The 19336-nt window shown below is 32.4% G+C and overlaps 8 protein-coding genes across 10 annotated transcripts; 4 read left to right on the forward strand and 4 right to left on the reverse strand.

The window, feature by feature from the left end:
- Nucleotides 1-377: 377 nt before the first annotated feature.
- Nucleotides 378-3906, reverse strand: LOC128390437 (ras-related protein Rab-36-like). Of its 2 annotated transcripts, XM_053350154.1 has the most exons (3): nucleotides 3657-3906; nucleotides 1545-1981; nucleotides 378-982 (listed from the first exon to the last, which is right to left on the reverse strand). In XM_053350154.1, the coding sequence occupies exons 2-3, from the start codon at nucleotides 1848-1850 to the stop codon at nucleotides 497-499; spliced, it is 792 nt and encodes a 263-aa protein (XP_053206129.1). In that variant the 5' UTR covers nucleotides 1851-1981; nucleotides 3657-3906; the 3' UTR covers nucleotides 378-496. The 2 variants fall into 2 exon arrangements, with proteins under 2 accessions (XP_053206129.1, XP_053206130.1); XM_053350155.1 differs by lacking the exon at nucleotides 3657-3906 and having other exon boundaries at nucleotides 1545-2308.
- A 345-nt stretch (nucleotides 3907-4251) lies between these two features.
- LOC128390430 (endoplasmic reticulum lectin 1-like) lies at nucleotides 4252-8170 on the forward strand. 2 transcript variants are annotated; one of them, XM_053350145.1, is made up of 9 exons: nucleotides 4252-4563; nucleotides 5743-6167; nucleotides 6236-6325; nucleotides 6402-6572; nucleotides 6655-7114; nucleotides 7256-7404; nucleotides 7481-7731; nucleotides 7847-7925; nucleotides 8038-8170. In XM_053350145.1, the coding sequence occupies exons 2-9, from the start codon at nucleotides 5859-5861 to the stop codon at nucleotides 8119-8121; spliced, it is 1593 nt and encodes a 530-aa protein (XP_053206120.1). In that variant the 5' UTR covers nucleotides 4252-4563; nucleotides 5743-5858; the 3' UTR covers nucleotides 8122-8170. The 2 variants fall into 2 exon arrangements, with proteins under 2 accessions (XP_053206120.1, XP_053206119.1); XM_053350144.1 differs by lacking the exon at nucleotides 4252-4563 and having other exon boundaries at nucleotides 5494-6167.
- On the reverse strand, nucleotides 8136-8804 carry LOC128390443 (histone H4). Its single transcript, XM_053350160.1, has one exon. It carries the CDS (start codon nucleotides 8704-8706, stop codon nucleotides 8395-8397), a length of 312 nt encoding a protein of 103 aa, XP_053206135.1. The 5' UTR covers nucleotides 8707-8804; the 3' UTR covers nucleotides 8136-8394.
- A 197-nt stretch (nucleotides 8805-9001) lies between these two features.
- LOC128390438 (uncharacterized) lies at nucleotides 9002-9992 on the forward strand. The gene is made up of 2 exons (XM_053350156.1): nucleotides 9002-9551; nucleotides 9627-9992. The coding sequence occupies exons 1-2, from the start codon at nucleotides 9124-9126 to the stop codon at nucleotides 9799-9801; spliced, it is 603 nt and encodes a 200-aa protein (XP_053206131.1). The 5' UTR covers nucleotides 9002-9123; the 3' UTR covers nucleotides 9802-9992.
- Nucleotides 9945-11219, reverse strand: LOC128390436 (40S ribosomal protein S2-like). Its single transcript, XM_053350153.1, has 2 exons — nucleotides 10564-11219; nucleotides 9945-10315 (listed from the first exon to the last, which is right to left on the reverse strand). Exons 1-2 carry the CDS (start codon nucleotides 11086-11088, stop codon nucleotides 10019-10021), a joined length of 822 nt encoding a protein of 273 aa, XP_053206128.1. The 5' UTR covers nucleotides 11089-11219; the 3' UTR covers nucleotides 9945-10018.
- A 213-nt stretch (nucleotides 11220-11432) lies between these two features.
- LOC128390431 (D-2-hydroxyglutarate dehydrogenase, mitochondrial-like) lies at nucleotides 11433-14193 on the forward strand. Its single transcript, XM_053350146.1, has 3 exons — nucleotides 11433-11902; nucleotides 12103-12435; nucleotides 12550-14193. Exons 1-3 carry the CDS (start codon nucleotides 11692-11694, stop codon nucleotides 13500-13502), a joined length of 1497 nt encoding a protein of 498 aa, XP_053206121.1. The 5' UTR covers nucleotides 11433-11691; the 3' UTR covers nucleotides 13503-14193.
- Nucleotides 14172-17432, reverse strand: LOC128390428 (glutamate dehydrogenase, mitochondrial-like). The gene is given in 8 exon segments (XM_053350142.1): nucleotides 14172-14530; nucleotides 14598-14752; nucleotides 14822-15026; nucleotides 15142-15266; nucleotides 15269-15518; nucleotides 15579-15955; nucleotides 16400-16829; nucleotides 17226-17432. Coding segments are annotated over 7 exon segments (1647 nt in total). The 5' UTR covers nucleotides 16815-16829; nucleotides 17226-17432; the 3' UTR covers nucleotides 14172-14410.
- Nucleotides 17433-17847: 415 nt separating this feature from the next.
- Nucleotides 17848-18600, forward strand: LOC128390442 (histone H4). The gene has a single exon (XM_053350159.1). The coding sequence runs from the start codon at nucleotides 17956-17958 to the stop codon at nucleotides 18265-18267; it is 312 nt and encodes a 103-aa protein (XP_053206134.1). The 5' UTR covers nucleotides 17848-17955; the 3' UTR covers nucleotides 18268-18600.
- The last annotated feature ends 736 nt before the right edge of the window (nucleotides 18601-19336 follow it).

Raw genomic sequence — 19336 nt, forward strand, 5'->3', positions numbered from 1 at the left:
ACTTGAACAAATCATTTCCTGTAAAGATATTTGATTAATTGATTTTAAATTAATTGAAGCAAATAAAGTATTATTTTTATAATTAGTTTAATCAATGAAGAAATGATGTGAACAATTAACTTTTCCCAATCAATAAAAACCAAATGAAAACACCAAAGATAAAGTTTAACCATATCAACCAATTTATTACTTTACAATCAATAAGATCAAATTAATAAAATTATCTAATCCTGGATTACAATTAATTGAAGAAATCATGATTAGTTGATTGAACTAAAACCAATTGATTGTCTGGTAAATTGAGATGAAAATATAATTAATCATCAATGAGCTGATATGATCCATAATAATAAATAAATAAAAGGGAAAACTGAATATCAAGTTGAAGTTGATTTGTTTATTGTTGTTATTATAATAAAGTTACCACAACAATTTAGGTTGTTGATTATCATGATAATTACAATTTAAATTACATAGAAAAGAAAAGAGGAAAAATTTAAGTTATATTACAAAGGCAACATTTGAATTTCTTGTTGGGCTTTAACGGTGGTTCGGGGGTCATTTGCTCGGACATGATGGCTAATCGGGAATTCTCATTGCTGAACGATTCCTTGATTTCTATTTCAGTCTTAATCATTTTGAGAAATGCTAAGGCAGCGATTCGAGAGAATAGATTTTGAACATTTTTACCAGTTAAACTGGACACTGACCAGTATTCGGCTTCAAATTGTTTCGCAACTTGGGCAGCCTCTTTTTCCAAGACTCGACATTGAGCCTCACTGATCAGATCTTTTTTCGAACCGACCAAAAATATAAGTAGCCTTTCCTCTTGGTTAACCGTTAGAACATCTTTAACGAACTCTTTCAGTTCGAGAAGTGTTTGAGGTCGAGATAAATCAAATTGCATGATGACAATTTGAGCATCTCGATAGAAGCTCTTGGTTACACTATTGTATCTCTCCAGTCCTGCTGTATCCCAGATCTAGTTAGTTAATTAGAAGAAGAGAAAAGGAAAAGAAAATGGAAACAATTAACTAATCACAGAGCAGATTCAACGAGAGTTAATTAATCTCATGTCAATTACGATACAAGAGATTGTTCATTTTTAGTCCTTGGATATAAACACATTATAAGCTGTATCTTTTTTCAACTAATTAATTAATATCGTTGATAACAAAGGTTGAGTTTAATTGCTTCTTCAAATGGTTGATTGTAATTACCGAAGGGGTAGAAATTAATTGTATATGTTTGTTTAGATGATTGATTAAAGGAAGAAGAAGGATATTTGATTAAATATCAATTGATTATTTATTAAATTGTGAGAAAGTTAATGTAATCATAATTGCGAACAACTATTTTTGTAAAATTGTCAAAATTAGCGTAAATTTTAAAATAGACTGACACAGATTCAGATAATTAACAAGGTTAGTTAAATTTGGAGAAGAAGATTGAAGAAGAAGATGATGATGATGACGATGATGAGGAAGATGAGGAGGAGGATTAATAGGATAGAATAAGATTCATTTTATCCCAATGATAATTACCTGAAGTCTAAAGGGTGTCCCAAGTACTTCAAACTTTTGAATCCAATAATCAATTCCAATTGTGGGTCTTTGTTGTAAACCATAACCATTGGCACCGAGTCTCTTGATCAGACTTGTCTTACCGACCGAAACTGGGCCAACAATTATACATTTAGCGACTCGAAGTGGGATCTTTCGAGTAGGATTGAGTATTTCATTTTCTATGTACTGTTCAACTTCACTATCGAAACAAGTATTTTCATATGGAGTTAAATTGTTATCATAAGCCCAAGGAACAATTGGAATCAGAATGGAATCAGTTTCCATTGATTAACTAACCAATGGAAGGTTAATTTAAGGTGAGAAGATGATATTGTTTTGATGATTGAATTGTTGCTGATGTGGTTAAGGATGGAGATGAAGATGATGATGAAGATGACGATGACGATGACGATTATCTAGAAGAGAGTATATGTATTTATAAACAAGATTAATTTTCCAACTTAATTAACAATTAAACTAGGAGAAAATGATGAAAAGAACAATAATCAGTAAATTATTCGGTGAGAATCTCGATTTGATTCTATGGTTAACTACGCATCATGATTATGATTATGATTTAGTTTCTTCATCATAAACTTTTTCTTTCTTCTCTTAGTCTCTCCTAGCAACAAAATACTCGACAAAATCTACCTAGAAACGAGATAATTTAATAACTAATCAAGTTAATTAGCTAAGAGTCTTCATCTTATTCATTAATCTCTCATCGATACTTAAACCTCATCCACTATTTACGGAAATAATAACAACAATCAATTTGATGGACATTCAATTCAATCTGATTACTTCAACTGATTCATTGAAAGTTACTCATGATAAATTGATTGTGAGTTCGAGGTGTCGATGATAATTGTAATAATTAATCCACATAAATGTATATGTTTGATTAACTCAATAGTAAATCACTTACGATACTTTAATTGTCACTGAATTTGTCAAGTGTTTAATGACAACAATCAAAATTAAACCATAATTTATACTCATTGTAATCAAGGTCTCAAAGATTAATAAGTTTTCAATCTTTACCTTTGTTTGTTTAATGATAAATTATTAATATTCTTGAAAATAATTTATTATTATTTTCACTGATATTAGTTGATAATATTGATTGTTGACTAATAATCATCATCAATAAGCTTAAATACACACACAGGGAGAGTAATAAATTGATTGTTGTTAGTTATCTGTGTAAATGTTTACATAAATTGAAATGAAAATTAAATTGTTTGTAAGGTAAAGACAAGAATCAACATTAAATATGAATTTCATTTTCCTTATAAAGGATTGGCTGTTTAATTAGTTAATTAGTGAATGGGTTTGTTGTGACTATTTTCAATTTCATCACTAATTAGTTGCCTAATTTTCATGTTTCACTCTTTCTCTGTTAGTCTTAATTGCTGATTAACTTGATTGATGGTCAGTTAGTTGTAATGTCTAATCATCACGGTATCGGTATGACCATGAATGGAATCAAATTTAATTGTTAAACAAAAGGTGAAAACTTGAAAAGTGTTCAACTTGTTTCGTTGATCTAAACTTTGATTTGGTTCATCATTGAATTAACAATTTAACCTCGAACCTCAGTTGAAACGTTAAACATGATCAGTGACCTGGTTTAAGCTCGAGATTAATTAATACAAATTCTTATCCTTAACTGTCAACGACAATTAACAGTAACAATAATTACGATTAAAACAAACAAAATGATCAAATAAAGGAAGCAAAATATTTTCAGACTCATTTAATTTCAATTAAATTAACTTATTCACATGAGAGTTAATTGTCAACATCAACTTAATCCCTCAAGAGTTAATTGTCGACAGTTAATAATAATAATAATAAGTAATTGATTCCCATGAGTATCTAGTAGATGACCATGTGAATCAATTTAGGAATCAATTGATTAAATTGTTGAAACATTTAAACAAGTAAAAGTGATTAAATATTTGATCAAATTTTGCCTGAAATTTATTAATATTAATCAGAAATCAATTGATTGTAATACCCTTTGGAATTGATTGTCAAGACTCAATTTTCAATTGGTCAACGGTTAGGAAACAATAAGAAACTCACCCAATTAATTGAAGACAATTAAACTTTTCATTTGCTGATGAGGAGATTCACAATTAACTCACATGTTCACTAGACACTTTCAATTGTTCAATTAAATGGAAATCATCATGAATGAAGAGATGAAAAGTTGATTGGTTGATTATTAAGAATTTTAATTGTTACCGATTGAAAACTAATTAGAATTAAACTTGACAATCACTAAATTAACATTAAAAAATTGATGTGATTAGATGAAAGTTGAACATTAAAGTGAAACAAAATGAGAAAATGAAGAAAAGTGAGAAAGGAAAGAAAGACAGAGAGAAGATAAAAAGAAAGGATAAAAAAGACAGAGAAGAGAAAAGAAAGAGGAAAGGAAAGGAAAGAAAGTAAAAAGAGAGAGTAGGTCAATTGTGATAATTGAGTGGAAATGATTTGTATTAGTTGAGATTAATTAGTTAAATGGTTTTACGGTTGATTAACCATTTGGTCTTTAATAGGGAAACAATTTAAGTCGTATCGTCATCTATTTATCATCTAAATCAATTTCGCCATCATAATAAACTTAATATTCTTACCAATCGGTAATCAGACAATTTAGTTGACAATTAAACGTGTATCTGATTAGTTGAATTGAATTTTTATTCTCTCACTCACAATTAACTTGATTAACCAAATTTGGGAACAATTAAATTACAATTACTTGTCTTAACAATCGGAGGGAACCTTGAATTTCAAGTTCTATTGATAAATTGTTACGTTTTCCTTTTTTTCTCTAGATGTAATTACTTTTAATTGTGATTCTTTGATTTCTAATAACCATCACACCAATACTCATCATCATCTACACCCTAATTAATTGTATTTTTTGTTTAACCATGTCGATTGTATTAATTTAATTGTGCAGCTTCTTCGGGTTAATTGTCAGGTAAAATTAACTACAATTTAATAATAAAAATCTTAATTGACCTTGAGTTTATTAACATTGTCTTGATGTAATGACGTTTCCATGTTAATCAGTTTTACCATGTAAACATTGACATGTAATCAAATTAACCTAATTATTGATAATAAATAAGTTCCCAAGACTTGGTTAAGGTCAGTTGATTTAATTCATGTTTGTGATCAATAAATTTTCAATCATTAATTCCCATTGATTGATTAACCAAATCACCACGATCGCAATGCTTTTTACTTGATTGTTAATCTTAATTTTTACATTGAAATTAGAGCAAAGGATAAACTGTTGTTTATTTACTATTACATTTGTGATTTATCATTGATTGTTAATTGTTCAACGAAATTGGTTTGTTGAATAAATCAGTAAATTGTTTGTTTATATTTCAAATTGTTCACAATGATTAAGCAAATTGATTGATTCTAATCTGTTAAATTGTTTATTTCTTTTTTTTTGTTTTGTTTTGATTTTTCTACTTTCTCTTTATTGATTAATTGTGTTAAATAAATTGATTCCTTTCTACATTGAACAAAATTTATAGTTGACAAATTAAGATCATAACCTAAATTTAATTTAATTACAATCTAAATTTGGTGGAAATTTGGTTTTTCTAATCAACTTGATTTACTCAAAGTATTGGTTACGATAAATATGATCATTAATTTGGTGTGAATATCATCGAATTAGTGAGGAAAAAATGTAAAATTAATACTTAATTTTCTATCAGATGATTTAATTGTCTAATTGTGAATATTAATTCAATCAAATCAATTGAATTTTTTTTTCTACAAAAGGGTGACCCCTATCGGTCCATATTCTAACAAAAAGAAGATCATATGTGAATGGGAGGAGCGAAAGTGTCGATTAGTTTTCACATGTGATGAGTTGTCTTTGAATCTTTGGTAACAATTGATTACAATTAATTACAATCAATTTGGATTTAATTGATATTTTCTCTTTCAAGTCCATTGATTAGTTGGTTTTCTTTTCTGTCTTACATTTGTGTTGTGTTTACTTCTACTCTTTGGATAAGAGAACAACAAAAAAAAAATAATCCAGAGAATAATTTTATTTTTCTTTATTTTTCTTTTTTTTCTCTAATGTTGTTAATTACTGTCATTGATTATTGTCTTTGATTATCATCGTTAGATGTTTGATTCCATTTGGTGATTATGCTGATTGCTTTTCTCTGTGATTTTGTGTAGTCATCAGAATAAAGCGAATTGTTGAATTTGATAACTTGAGGCCCTAACCTGAAATAGAAGATGAAGATTTTCCTATTCAATTTCATCTATTTAAGTAACTTAATTATTATTCAATTGTGTCAATTGCCCTTGTTAACATTTGCTGCTGATAAGCCTTCGTCTATTAAACGTGATTTGAGTTCAGATGAAGTGTCCGGTGGATCAGAATTCGATGCCATTAATCGAGCTAAATCTTCACAAAAAGACCACGAGAAAGAAGCTTTTGACAATTTCAAAGCTTTGAATGACTTTTATTATAAAATCAATTGGAATGGTCCATACAAATCAACTGGAGATTCTAAAGATTCTCCTTCTAGTTCATCATCTCAAGTGAGTAACAATTAACAATGTCACTGGTTCAATGACGATTAATAACAATAATTTGATTCTCTCCATAGGTTCCAATATCTGAAGAAAAAGATTCTCTCACAATAACTACACCCAACAAGGAACAGTATAAATGTTTTCTTCCTAGAAACAAACCAAAAGTGCGAACGTTGATTCTTCAATTTGTATTAATACGATCAACTAATCAATTGTTTTTCATTTTCTCACAATTCACAGAATGAGATTGAAAGCAAAGAAGATCAAGCAAACAGTTTGGATCCTTACCAATTATTATTGCCCCTTTTTACGCGAGAAATTTGCTCATTCCGATTAGAACCTTATTGGAGTTATGAACTTTGTCATGGGAAATTCATTCGCCAATTCCATGAAGAAAGTTCCTCACAAAAGGTGAGAGACATTTTCGCTTCTTCTCTGGCTCTCTATCATCACAATTAATAATCGATTGTCGTCAATTTGTTTCCATATTCAGACTTATTCACAAGAATATTATTTGGGTAAATTTGATCTCAATGAAAGGAAAGAAAATGAACTTGGATTCACCCAAATGGAGGAGAATTGGAATAAAGGAAAAAATGGCAGACCAACAGTTCTAATCGAAGGTGTTGCCACTCCTTATATCGAAATAAATATGACCGGTGGTACAACTTGCGATCTCAACAATCGACCTCGATTCACTCGAGTTCTTTACGTTTGCAATGATGAAGCTCGAAATGAATTGTCTTCCATCAAAGAGACTTACACATGTGAATATGAGGCCATCGTTCTCACTCCACTTCTTTGTATTCATCCCGATTTTCGAAATGATGCAATTACCGAAGAATCGATTGATTGTTATTCTCTCGGAGATTCACCAATTAAACCCAAAGGATATGTGGAATACGAAGTCGAGAATCGAACCGAATTAATGAAAAACTCACCGAATATCGACAGTAATCATGATTCTCCTTTTACAACCCAATCTCCTTGATTATGATTCTATTCTTAATCTTGTCTAATCATCCACACTAAATGAGTTTATTTCTAATTAGTAAAGTCTTTTTCCTTTGTATTGATCCAATTTCACTGATTAGGTTCGAAGATACAATTTGAAATTCACAAATTGGATTTGACTAATGACGAAAGTAAGGAAATCAAAGGAGATTTTTTTCTCAACAATGAACCAACATTCGATTCTAAATTGTTGAGAGATTTTCTCACTGGTGATTATTGTCTTCATGGTGTAAATATCTTTTTCTTTGTCCTTTTTTCTTACCTCATCTTGATCATCTAGATTACTAATTAATTGTTATTTCTAGGGGACTGATTGGTGGAAATACGAGTTTTGCTATGGACATAAAATTGAACAATATCATGAAGAAAAAGGAGAAAAGAAATCAAAGATTTTATTAGGAAAATGGAATTTGGAAAATCACATCGATTGGTTGATTAAAAACCCGAACCGAAAACCGAACAAACAAAAAACACTGAAACAAGTTTCTCATCATTATGGAAATGGTGATGTTTGTGATCTAACAGGAAAACCTCGTCAAGTAGAAGTTAAATTAAAGTAATTATCTAATCTAAATAACTAATATTATCCTTCGAGTGTATGAAAATACAAATACAAAAAGGAATAGAAAAAGAAAAAGAAAACTAATCTAACTAATTGTTAATCACTTTAGATGCGCTTTTCTCGGTGGTGATCCAGAATCTGTTTCTTTGTATTTGATTGAACCAAAATCTTGTGAATATATTTTAGGAGTAAGTTGATCATGTAAATTGTTTAGAGCTTAAAGAAGCTTAATTACTTTTGTTAATCTTTCCACTCTTACTAATGTTAATCATTTTTACTTTTCTTTAAACCTTTTCTTAGGTCGAATCGCCGTTGATTTGTCATCTTCTGAGTACAATTGATGAAAATGGAATCATGAATCACCCAGATGATAATTCAAATTAATAAATCTACACTAATTTTATATATTTAATAAACACTTAATTTAATTTCACTTTAAAAGATTCAATTATTGAATGAGTAAAATCCAGTCTCTGTGAATTGTCTCAGATGAATTACATCAAATAAATAGGTTAAACAAAAAACTCTTCACGTAAAAATGTAATTGGCCCTGAAAAGGGCCGTTTTTGGTTATTAATGATGATGAAGAGGATGGGGAATAAATGAAAGATGAAATGAGGTGGGAAAGGTTGAGATGAGATGATGTTAACCAAGAGCTTAACCTCCAAAACCATACAAGGTTCTTCCTTGACGTTTCAGGGCATAGACAACATCCATGGCTGTTACTGTCTTTCTCTTGGCGTGCTCAGTGTATGTGACAGCATCTCGGATAACATTTTCCAAGAAAACCTTAAGTACACCTCGGGTCTCCTCGTAGATTAATCCAGAGATACGCTTAACACCACCTCTTCTTGCCAAACGACGAATGGCTGGTTTGGTGATTCCTTGGATATTATCACGTAAAACTTTTCGATGACGCTTGGCACCACCTTTTCCAAGACCTTTACCTCCTTTACCACGTCCAGACATGATTAGTAATTAAAATTGAGTTGAAATTAACGAGAAGAAGAAAGAATAAGAATGAAATTCACAGAGTGACAAAGTGAAAGACTATCAACAATTTTGAGAATAATTTTCAAAATAAACCACCACAAGTATTTATACCAAAGATTCACTTTCCATTCGATCTCATTGGCTACCCGATTGAGTCCTCGTAGCGTTTGACTTTAGACTTTCACCTGATTGGCTCATTCGATTTTCTTTTTCTCTCTTACCCTCAGCGCCACCTGCAGATCATCTTCTACGTTTCTAGTTTTTCTATTTCAAAATTTTTATAAACAAACAATTTTTTGTATTTCTGATTATCTTTTCTTCCCTTTTAATTAAATTGTTTAATTGTCTTGGTATCGTATTATTATTCGTTAATCATCTTGTCTTATTGTAATTATGCTCAGTTCAACTTCTTCTAATCGTCAAGTTTTCCAAGCTTATCAATCTTATCGTAATAATAATAATGAATCTCTTATTGATCTTTTTACTACATGTGAACAAGCAAAATCTATTTCCAAATTAGCTCAATTACCTTTGAGTTCGTCTGAACACGAAAAACTAGTCGATTATTTATTAAACAAATCCAGAAGTGGCAAACTCCAAGCGATTCTTTGTCTCCTATTAAATGGTAAACTAGATGAAGCTCAAAAATATAAAGATTTATGTTTTTCAACATCAACAAGTGGCGATGAGAATGATGATGATCTCTTTCAAAGTGGAATGATTATTTCAGCGATGATTGAATCTTATGCTAAAAATTTACCGAATTTCTCATCAACAAAACAATCAACATCACAAGAACCAAGTACACCAAAAAGTGAAAAGTAAGTTTAATCAATTCTCATCTCATCTCTTTCCATTATTATTTATTCTTTAAATTTATCTAATTTTAATCTCAGATTCCATTCTGGACAAGAAACTCAAACACCTTTTACCGATTCAAGCATCATGAATGAAAGTGTCCGTCGTCGGCGATCCCGAAAGCCCAAAGATCAAACCCCGATGCCAACTCACACAATGACGACACGAGCTTCGGCCAGAAAGAAGTCTAATAAATACCCAAGATTGAATTAGTAAATTGATTGATTAGATTTTTGTAATTTCTAAAGCTCATATTTTCTTTTTCTATTCATTTCCTTCCGTTTTGTAATTCCTTCTGACCTTCCAAAAGTTGAGAGAACATGTGATTTAAGATTAAACCCTCAAAAGACTCGAGATTCAATAGGGAATAAATTTTATTAAATTAATGAGGTTGATCAACATAATTGTGATTATTAAAACTTTTAATTTATTAGTTTTTTCTCCCTACTGTCATCAAGTAAGATGCATGAGTCTCATAGGGAGATTTATTCATTGAACTTTTATCTTCCCACAAGTCAGGTGTCAAATATGAAAATGTTTTTTGAATAGCCAAATAAGTTGCTTTAGCGAAATTACCAAGTGTGCAAGTCGATCCTTTGGCCGATGTGTAACAATCCTCAATACCAGCCATTTGTAATAACTTTTTTGGTACGTGAGCAGCGACGATTCCGGTACCACGTGGAGCAGGGATTAAACGTACAGAAACCGATCCACATTTTCCGGTGACCTGAGACAGATAAAAAGAAAATGATTAGTTTTTCAATTTCAAAGAGATGTAGAGAGTATGGTCAATCCTTGAGATCATAGCGATAAATATCGCAATAACTAAAGAGCATGAAATATACACTCCTCGTTTCAACCTTACGGGAAACGAATTAGTCTACGACATAGCAGATGAGCTTGCATTGATAGACAACACATTCAATATCCACATACATCGGGAAAAAGGTGATAATAAATAGAAATTAAATTTACCTTGCAAGGAACAGTATGAGGAGTACCAAGCTTGTTACCCCAATAACCTCGTCGAACCGGAATAATTGATAATTTAGCCAAGATAATGGCTCCTCTAATAGCTGTAGCTACTTCTTTGGAGCACTTGACACCTAAACCAATGTGTCCATTAGAATCTCCAATAGCCACAAAAGCCTTGAATCGAGTACGTTGACCAGCTCTGGTTTGTTTCTGAACCGGCATAATTTTAAGAACTTCATCCTTAAGACTTGGTCCAAGGAAAAAGTCAATAATTTCACACTCTTTAATGGGTAAAGAGAATCGATAAATATCTTCTAGAGAAGAAATTTTACCATCTTTAACTAATCGACCAAGCTTGGTGACAGGAGACCATTCCTTATCTTCTTTACCACGGCCACGGCCCCGACCACGACCTCGACCACCTCTACCACCTCTACCTCTTCCTCCTCGACCACCTCTGGCACCACCAAAAGCACCTCTAAAGCCACCTCGGCCTCCTTCACCTCCGGCTACAGCATCGGCCATAGCTGTTTACAATTACTATCACAAAAAAACAAAAACAAATTAACTAATTAAATTGAAAAAAGACCTAAACAAACCATAAACAGAATGTTTAAAATCCAACAACTTTAATTTAAGTGTTTCCGAGTTTCTTCAATTTATATCTTCAGTTAACATAAAAAAACGTTTTCCGTTTCCTCCCCGTTGCCATGGAAACGAAAGTGCTGCCTCCCTTTCGAAAAGCGGTCACTTCAAATGTGTTTTCTTTTCTCTCCAAAAGTAGTTTGTTATTTTTCCGCTTCCTCGAAGGTTCAACTTGAGCTCCATTTTTGCTTTTCTTTTACCGCTCATTTTGAACAACTTTCATTTCCATTTGTTTACTGAAAATCTTTCATACGATTGTTATTCTGTCATCTCTTGTGATATCTTCTAATTGTTGTTTGTGTCTAATAATCAATATAATCAATCTTTTGACAAGGTTATTTGATTATCTTGTAAATATGTTTTGATCAAGTGAAAGTGATTCTCATCAAGTGAACATAATTGTTGAATAATAACAATATTTTTATCTTTTTTTTGTTGGTTCTCGTTTGTTTTGTTGTTGTTACTTAATTTTTCTGTGTGAATATGAGTTGGCTTAATAGAGGAATACTTTCTATTCGTGTTTATAATTCTTGGTCTAGATTGGTGACTTTTAATTCTCAAGTTAGATTTTTGTCTGGTTTTGTTAATCATACCGAACAAGATGTCGATTATTTCAAGAAGATATTGGGAACAAGTGGAGTTAAACAAGAGGAATTAGATGGTTATAATACTGATTGGCTTCGTTCAGTTACAGGTTAGTTTTATTTTGCTTATTTACGCATTTAATTTAGACAGTAATTTGGGTTGATTAACAGTTAGATTTATTAGCTTACAAAAGCCTTGAAAATTTTATTGTTAAATCTTGCAAATGGAATTAGAAATTATGTAAAACAATTTCCATGTATTCTAGTTGACTGATTTTCATATTTTTTCTGTTTCTTTTTTTTAATTTAGGAAAAAGCAAATTGGCTTTATTTCCGAAGACGAGCTCTGAACTGTCATCCATCTTGGCCTATTGTAATGATCGATTGATTCCAATCGTAGTTCAAGGAGGAAATACTAGTCTAGTTTCTGGGTCTGTTCCTGATAATGATGAGATCATTTTATCGTTAACAAAGATGAATTCAATTGATAAATTCAACGAATCAACTGGAGTACTTCAATGTCAAAGTGGTTGTATTTTGGAAACGCTTGAATCTTATGTAAACGAGAGAGGTTACATGATGCCGTATGATCTTGGAGCGAAAGGATCTTGTCAGATCGGGGGAAATGTCGCTTCAAACGCAGGTAAATCACCGAAAGTTCATTACTAGCAAAAAGACTCAGAAAGCTTTTGTTGCCAATTTTGTTTAGAGTAATTAAATTACGATTCTTTTTACATTTATTAAATTTTTTCGTTAGGTGGAATCAGATACATAAAATATGGTTCTCTTCATGGGTCAATCCTTGGACTAGAAGCTGTTCTGCCTAATGGACAAATCCTCGATATGATGAGCACTTTGAGAAAAGATAACACTGGTTACGATTTGAAACAATTGTTCATCGGTTCCGAGGGGACTCTTGGTGTCATTTCTCGTGTCTCAATCTTATGTCCAATTAAACCATCAACCAGAATGGTAACTTTACTTGGTGTTCCTCGATTCAACGATATAATTCAAATTATGAGCACAGTTCGTAAAACATTATCTCCATATCTTAGTGCCTTCGAAATGATGGACGCTCTAACTGTGGATGCCGTTTCAACGAACTTGGGTCTTTCAATTCCATTCACTTCTCCATTCTATGTACTTTTTGAGCTTTCATTGAGCGACGATTGTGATCAAGATCATATTACATCTCAATTACATTCGTTGTTGGAAAATCTCATGGAACAGACAATAGTCTCTGATGGCACCATTTCCACCGATTTATCTTCTGTAAACAAATTGTGGTCTATTCGTGAACGAATCGCTGAGGCTTTACTAGCCGATGGATTTTGCTACAAATACGACGTTTCATTGGAGCACGAACATTATTATGACTTAGTCGAAGTGATGAGAGAGAGACTTCGGTCAACTTCAGCTCATCGAATCTGTGGATACGGACACATTGGTGACAATAATCTCCATTTAACGGTAACGACACTCAAGCGCGATGATGACGCTGAGCTGAAATCTCTAATTGAACCTTTTGTCTTTGAATACATTCGAGACCATAAGGGAAGCATAAGCGCTGAACACGGACTTGGAATGAAGAAACGTAACCACATCTACTATTCAAAAAGTCCTCAGGTTGTTAATCTAATGAAACAAATCAAGAGTATGTTTGATCCAAAAGGAATACTCAACCCGAAGAAAATGCTACCAGACAATTAATAGAAAAAAAAATCATCTCAAGTATCATCATTCAATCAACTATTCTGTTCATTTTTGAAAATCTAATTGTGCAATAACTTGTTTAGAACTTGAAAAGTCTTCGCTTGTTCAAGATTATTTGTTGTTCATTGTTAATTGTTTATTTTTGGTAATTTGTTAATTGTTTTAATTGTTTTTAACTGGAAATTTCTTGTCCCATTATATTTGCGTTCAACATATCGATCAACACATTGATCAAATAAATTAGCGAATTTGTTTGTTTAAAATACTAAAAAACAGACCTGTTGTTTTAAATAGTGACAACATGAATTAGATATGAAACTAAATTTTGATTTCTCAGCTTTTTAATACCTCTTCAAGTCTTGATTCAGATAAATTTACTTGACTATTAATTCAACTGCACATTGATTAGATATCCACAATAATCTACACTTGGCATGAATCGCATGGATAAGGACTAGAGACCATGACTACCTGCAAGAACTAAACAACAAAAGCGAAGTGATTTCCTCGAACCAATCACTGACAGGTAAAAGGCTGATGGAGAAACTGCTAATTGATTTTCTAAAAGTTCGAATTGTGAGAATAAAAAAGAAAAAAATTGAATAATTGTGCTGGATAAAAGGTGAGCTCCAGACGTGAGAGTCAGAAGAAGTTAATAGAATAAAGTTCAAATTAATTTATGATTTTATGTGTTTCTGATGTCAATTGATTCCAATGTGCCAACAAAGTAACTATTCAATTATAACCAACAAATTCACTGCAATTTTTAACAAATATTGCCCTTTCATCAAAGCTTTCGTTTTGATTTCCATTAGTATTGTTTTATGTTTCAAATATCCAATCTTAAGTTCCACTGTTATTTTATTTATCTGCTTTTAAAACTTAAGATATTTTCTTTAAATTGCTCAGGTAAATGTCAATCCGGCTTCTTTGTAAGTATTGTAGATTTTCTCGATCGCGTTAACGTAAGCAGAAGTTCTAAGATCCAAACCAAGATTGTACTTCATTGCGGTTCTCATTATTTGCTATAATAATAGAATAGAAAAAAGTTAGTGAAATAGGACTACTAATTGAGCGAAGAATTTAATTTACCCTAGCTGAACGTTCCATGGTGTAATCCAATCCAGAATGAACGATATCTTTTTCTGAAGCACCAGCAATTTTCTTTTGGAAAGCTTCAGATGGTACGATAGGAATTCGTCCTCCAGCTTTACCGAATCTTCGTTCCAAAGATTCTTGTACACTCTCTGTGATAATAAATGAAAAATCGGATGTGTGAAAGAATGAAAAAAAATCTAAGAAAAAAGGAAACTTACCTAACAAGTGATAATTAGAATCTCTTTCATACTTGAACAATAATCGACCATAACTAACGTGATTCAAATTTTTCAGCCACTCAAAGTAAGAAACTGTAACACCACCAGCGTTAATGTATAAATCAGGTATAACTAAGATGTTTCGTTCGAGAAGAACTTTGTCTGCAGCGGGAGTAGTTGGTCCATTAGCAGCCTCAGCGAGAATCTGGAAACATGAACAGAAAAAAAAATTATTACCAATGAAGAATCAAAATTTATCGGTTCAATGAAATAAAAATAAGAATTTATGCAAAAAAAATCCAAGCAAATTAGCTGATTACCTTGCAATTAATCTTATGAGCATTTTCTAGGGTAATGACTTTTTCGGTTGCTGCTGGAACCAATATGTCACAGGGTTCGTACAAAAGACTTTCTCCTTTGTATTCTTCCGCCCCAGGAAATTCTTTAGGGTTCCATGATTCAATTTCCAATCTTCGACTTCCCGAGGATCCATTCCATTAGGGTTAAAAATATTACAATCAACCTCCATGATACCAATACATCGAGCTCCAGCTCTATGGAGATATCTCATAGTGTGTAAACCGACGTTACCCAAACCTTGAACGATGAAAGATTTACCACCCCAACCTGGAGTAGTACCAACCATGCTCATAAAACTGGCTTCATTGATAAAATTATCAATTCCATGAAAGACACCCTGAATGACAAGAATCAAATTAGAGATTACCTTCAATAAAATTATCATTAGTTAACTTACTCGTCCGGTAGCTGAAATACGACCATGAATACCTCCTTGATTGATCGGTTTACCTGTTACACAAGCATGTGCATTGATATCGGTATGACCAATGGTCTGTGCATAAGTGTCGGCAATCCAACTCATCTCACGCTCACCTGTTCCCATATCTGGAGCGGGAACATCAAGTCCAGGTCCAAGAAAACCTTTTTTAGAAATATGCAAAGCGAAATTTCTTGTGATTTTTTCTAATTCAAATTCACTGTATTCTCTTGGGTTGATTTTAAGCCCTGCCTTAGCACCACCAAAAGGTACATCAACAACAGCACATTTGAAGGTCATCAGAGCAGATAAAGCTTTGACCTCATCTAAACTAACATCCATTGAATAACGAATACCTGGTAACAAAAAATAAAACAAATTAAATTTAGGTCATGTAAAATCTGCAAATTATTAACCAGAGTCATGGTAAGACCTTAGATACTGGATTGATTGAATGTCAATAAAAGAAACTACAATCAATATTTTCAATAGCAAAGAAGAAGAAAATTATTGATAATCGATTAACATTGAGCTTATGAACTATGAACATAAATTATTATCTGTAATTAGGTTTAAGAAATGTTAATTCAATTGATATTACGATAAGTAAGTCGTACGACACTTATCTAATCTAATAGACTTAAGATATGATTAACTAAAGTTATCACTAGAAAATAAACTTGAGGTAATTTCCAATCCATTATCTATTTCCTTTGAATGACGAAGAAATGATAAAAGGTTTTGCAGTGAAAAACAGTAAATTGACCTAAAATAGACTTTAGAAAAAATTGAATAAATACCTCCTTTACAAGGCATTCGGTGGTGACTGTGTTGTGCCCGCCAGCCATTGATCATGACCCATTCACCGTTGTCCCGTTTAAGTGGAAATCCAACTTCAAGAACAGCATGGCAAGGACCGATGATGTGAAGATAACCACGAACACGTCTTCGCTTTTCCTCTTCCGACAATTTACTTTTCCATTCTTCAACCAATTTATCTTCGACTACTTGCCAACCTTTGTGGTAGAAAAACTCGACCATATGGAAGAACGATGGATCAGGACTATCTTCAACATAGCGAACATGTTCAGGAATCTGATGAGGTTCGTTAATATTGGTTGAGGCTCCAGTAGAGTAACAAGCTTTGCGCAAGGCTTGGCACAAAGGCCTCAAAGAAGATGATTTAAGCAATGGAAATCCAGCTGACCCGAGCATTCTGATGATTTCTCTCTGTATTGGAAAAGACAAAAGTCAAAATAAAACAATAAAACAATAAATTATTTACACGTTCAAATTAAAATAAACAGTAAAAGGTCATAACTAATGGGCAACAAGGTCAAATTAATTTCTTATTCATAAGAGATGGGAAAGAATCGGTTAACACAGGATTAAATACGATAAATTGAGTGAGGCAAAAGATTCAAAGTAAGATAAGCACCAGGAGACAGAGGAATAGAGAGAGAAGGTGAGAGAGAAAGAGGAGGGAGAAAAATATGAAGAGAGAAGAGAAAAACAGGAAGAGAAAGTGAAAGAGAAAAATGGAAAATAAAAGGGGGAGGTTACAAGAAGGTGAAGAAAAGAGGAAAATAAGCAGAGTGAAAATATTGCAAAGAGAATAATATTTACCTGATGAGAGATGAAGAATCGAGGAAAAGAGATAAGGTTGATGTGGATCGATGAGATTTGATTAAATAACCAAATCAAATCAGAAAACAATCAGTCGATCAGAATATCAAATGGCTTCGTTTGTGTAACTCAATCAACATAATTTTCCTTCACTCAAAACCAAACAGAGACTCAACTCTTTCTACTTTTGCCGCCATCTATCAACTTCCATTCACATCGACTTAATGTACTTTTACATTGTTGAAATGAATCTTTTTAATTTAAATTCCAATTCATGATTAATGTGTCTATGACAACCACTTTTATTCATGACGATTGGATAAGTAAAAGATGTTTGCGTTTCTTGTCCCGAATTGAATCTGTGAGACAATTTAGATAAATGTAAATGAAGAATAATAATGAAAAGAGATGAGAATTGTTCTTAAAGATTTGAAAGAGAAAAACTAAAACTGAAATACAGAAAAGAAACTACAGGTGGCGTTCAGGTTAAGAGAAAAAGAGATAAGAAAAAAAGAACCAATCAAGTGAGAGTCAAACGCTACGAGGACTCAATTGGGTAGCCAATGAGATCGAGTGAATGGAAAGTCAATATTTGGTATAAATACTTGTGGTGGTTTATTTTGAAAATTATTCTCAAAATTGTTGATAGTCTTTCACTTTGTCACTTTGTGAATTTCATTCTTATTCTTTCTTCTTCTCGTTAATTTCAACTCAATTCTAATTACTAATCATGTCTGGACGTGGTAAAGGAGGTAAAGGTCTTGGAAAAGGTGGTGCCAAGCGTCATCGAAAAGTTTTACGTGATAATATCCAAGGAATCACCAAACCAGCCATTCGTCGTTTGGCAAGAAGAGGTGGTGTTAAGCGTATCTCTGGATTAATCTACGAGGAGACCCGAGGTGTACTTAAGGTTTTCTTGGAAAATGTTATCCGAGATGCTGTCACATACACTGAGCACGCCAAGAGAAAGACAGTAACAGCCATGGATGTTGTCTATGCCCTGAAACGTCAAGGAAGAACCTTGTATGGTTTTGGAGGTTAAGTTCATCATCATCATCATTCTCTTTCTTCACCACCATCTCACCTCATCTCATCTCATCAAATTCATCCATTTCATCATCATCATCATCTCCTTTCCTTTCTTTCCCTTTCTTTTCTCCCTTCTCTTTTTCTATATCTCTATGATGTCCCCTTTTCCTATTCTCTTTATTCCTTAATTTCATTTATATACCAACAAAACGGCCCTTTTCAGGGCCAATTACATTTTTGACGAAAAGATTGTTTTCTCGTAATATTTGCTTTAATCCGCTACAACAAATTCTTAACTGATCGCGTCTTATAAATAAATAAAATCAATAATATTAAATTCATTCAATTGATGTTTTTTAGTCATCTGGTTTCTTTCTCTTGAAATCAATTTTCTTTTGTCTAACATGTCATGTCTAAGGCTCAGATGATGAAAAGTTATCGATTCAAACTATTCAGCGCTGGGAATTTGGTCGGCAAGTTTAGAACCCGAAACGTGAAAGCAAAGGTTTTGGCGCTTCAACTGCTGTTAATTCAATTCCACTTAATCCAATGGACTCGAATTTCTCTCAACGGATCTTCGCTTGAATCGCGTCCATTTATTTTCTTTGTGATTTCATTTCCATTCTCAGATTTTCGTCTCCCATCTTCAAGTAAGTGATCTTTTCTCTCCCACTACTTTCCGAACCGAAGATTATCTTTGGCGCGATGTTTCCCCGCCATCGAAGCCTTTGTCTTCTTCCGGTTCTATGTGTTAATCAATCGGCGCTTCAGTTGATAACCAATGAGATCGAACAAGCGCCAATCTTCAAACTCTGAATTTCTCTTCCTTAAGCTTTTCAATTTTCTTTCACTTAAACAATTTAATTCCTTTATCATCGCTGATTAAGAGTAAATAATCTAATTAACAATAAACGCGATTAGTTGAATATATAAAATGTAAATAAATCGTTTACAATTAGAAGGCACAATCAGTTTATTGTTCATTCGTTTGCTACAAATTTTGATTTCGATAAAATTTTACTCCAATCGAATTGCGAACCGAAAGCAATTCCAAGTATCTGAAACAATTAAATTTATTAGGA

Source organism: Panonychus citri, unplaced genomic scaffold (genome assembly GCF_014898815.1).
Source record: "Panonychus citri isolate SS breed McGregor unplaced genomic scaffold, ASM1489881v1 Contig00120, whole genome shotgun sequence".
In the NCBI taxonomy this organism is placed as follows: Eukaryota; Metazoa; Arthropoda; class Arachnida; order Trombidiformes; family Tetranychidae; genus Panonychus; species Panonychus citri.

Excerpts from the sequence above, each read along its gene's own strand:
- LOC128390437 (XM_053350154.1), bottom strand. The coding sequence starts at position 1,850 with ATGGAAACTGATTCCATTCTGATTCCAATTGTTCCTTGGGCTTATGAT. Across the intron at positions 983-1,544 it reads GGACACCCTTTAGACTTCAG|ATCTGGGATACAGCAGGACT; the intron begins GTAATTATCATT and ends TTAACTAACTAG.
- LOC128390430 (XM_053350145.1), top strand. The coding sequence starts at position 5,859 with ATGAAGATTTTCCTATTCAATTTCATCTATTTAAGTAACTTAATTATT. Across the intron at positions 7,405-7,480 it reads GTGATTATTGTCTTCATGGT|GGGACTGATTGGTGGAAATA; the intron begins GTAAATATCTTT and ends TGTTATTTCTAG. Across the intron at positions 7,732-7,846 it reads CAAGTAGAAGTTAAATTAAA|ATGCGCTTTTCTCGGTGGTG; the intron begins GTAATTATCTAA and ends TAATCACTTTAG.
- LOC128390443 (XM_053350160.1), bottom strand. The coding sequence starts at position 8,706 with ATGTCTGGACGTGGTAAAGGAGGTAAAGGTCTTGGAAAAGGTGGTGCC.
- LOC128390438 (XM_053350156.1), top strand. The coding sequence starts at position 9,124 with ATGCTCAGTTCAACTTCTTCTAATCGTCAAGTTTTCCAAGCTTATCAA. Across the intron at positions 9,552-9,626 it reads AGTACACCAAAAAGTGAAAA|ATTCCATTCTGGACAAGAAA; the intron begins GTAAGTTTAATC and ends TTTTAATCTCAG.
- LOC128390436 (XM_053350153.1), bottom strand. The coding sequence starts at position 11,088 with ATGGCCGATGCTGTAGCCGGAGGTGAAGGAGGCCGAGGTGGCTTTAGA. Across the intron at positions 10,316-10,563 it reads CTCATACTGTTCCTTGCAAG|GTCACCGGAAAATGTGGATC; the intron begins GTAAATTTAATT and ends TATCTGTCTCAG.
- LOC128390431 (XM_053350146.1), top strand. The coding sequence starts at position 11,692 with ATGAGTTGGCTTAATAGAGGAATACTTTCTATTCGTGTTTATAATTCT. Across the intron at positions 11,903-12,102 it reads TTGGCTTCGTTCAGTTACAG|GAAAAAGCAAATTGGCTTTA; the intron begins GTTAGTTTTATT and ends TTTTTAATTTAG. Across the intron at positions 12,436-12,549 it reads AAATGTCGCTTCAAACGCAG|GTGGAATCAGATACATAAAA; the intron begins GTAAATCACCGA and ends TTTTTTCGTTAG.
- LOC128390442 (XM_053350159.1), top strand. The coding sequence starts at position 17,956 with ATGTCTGGACGTGGTAAAGGAGGTAAAGGTCTTGGAAAAGGTGGTGCC.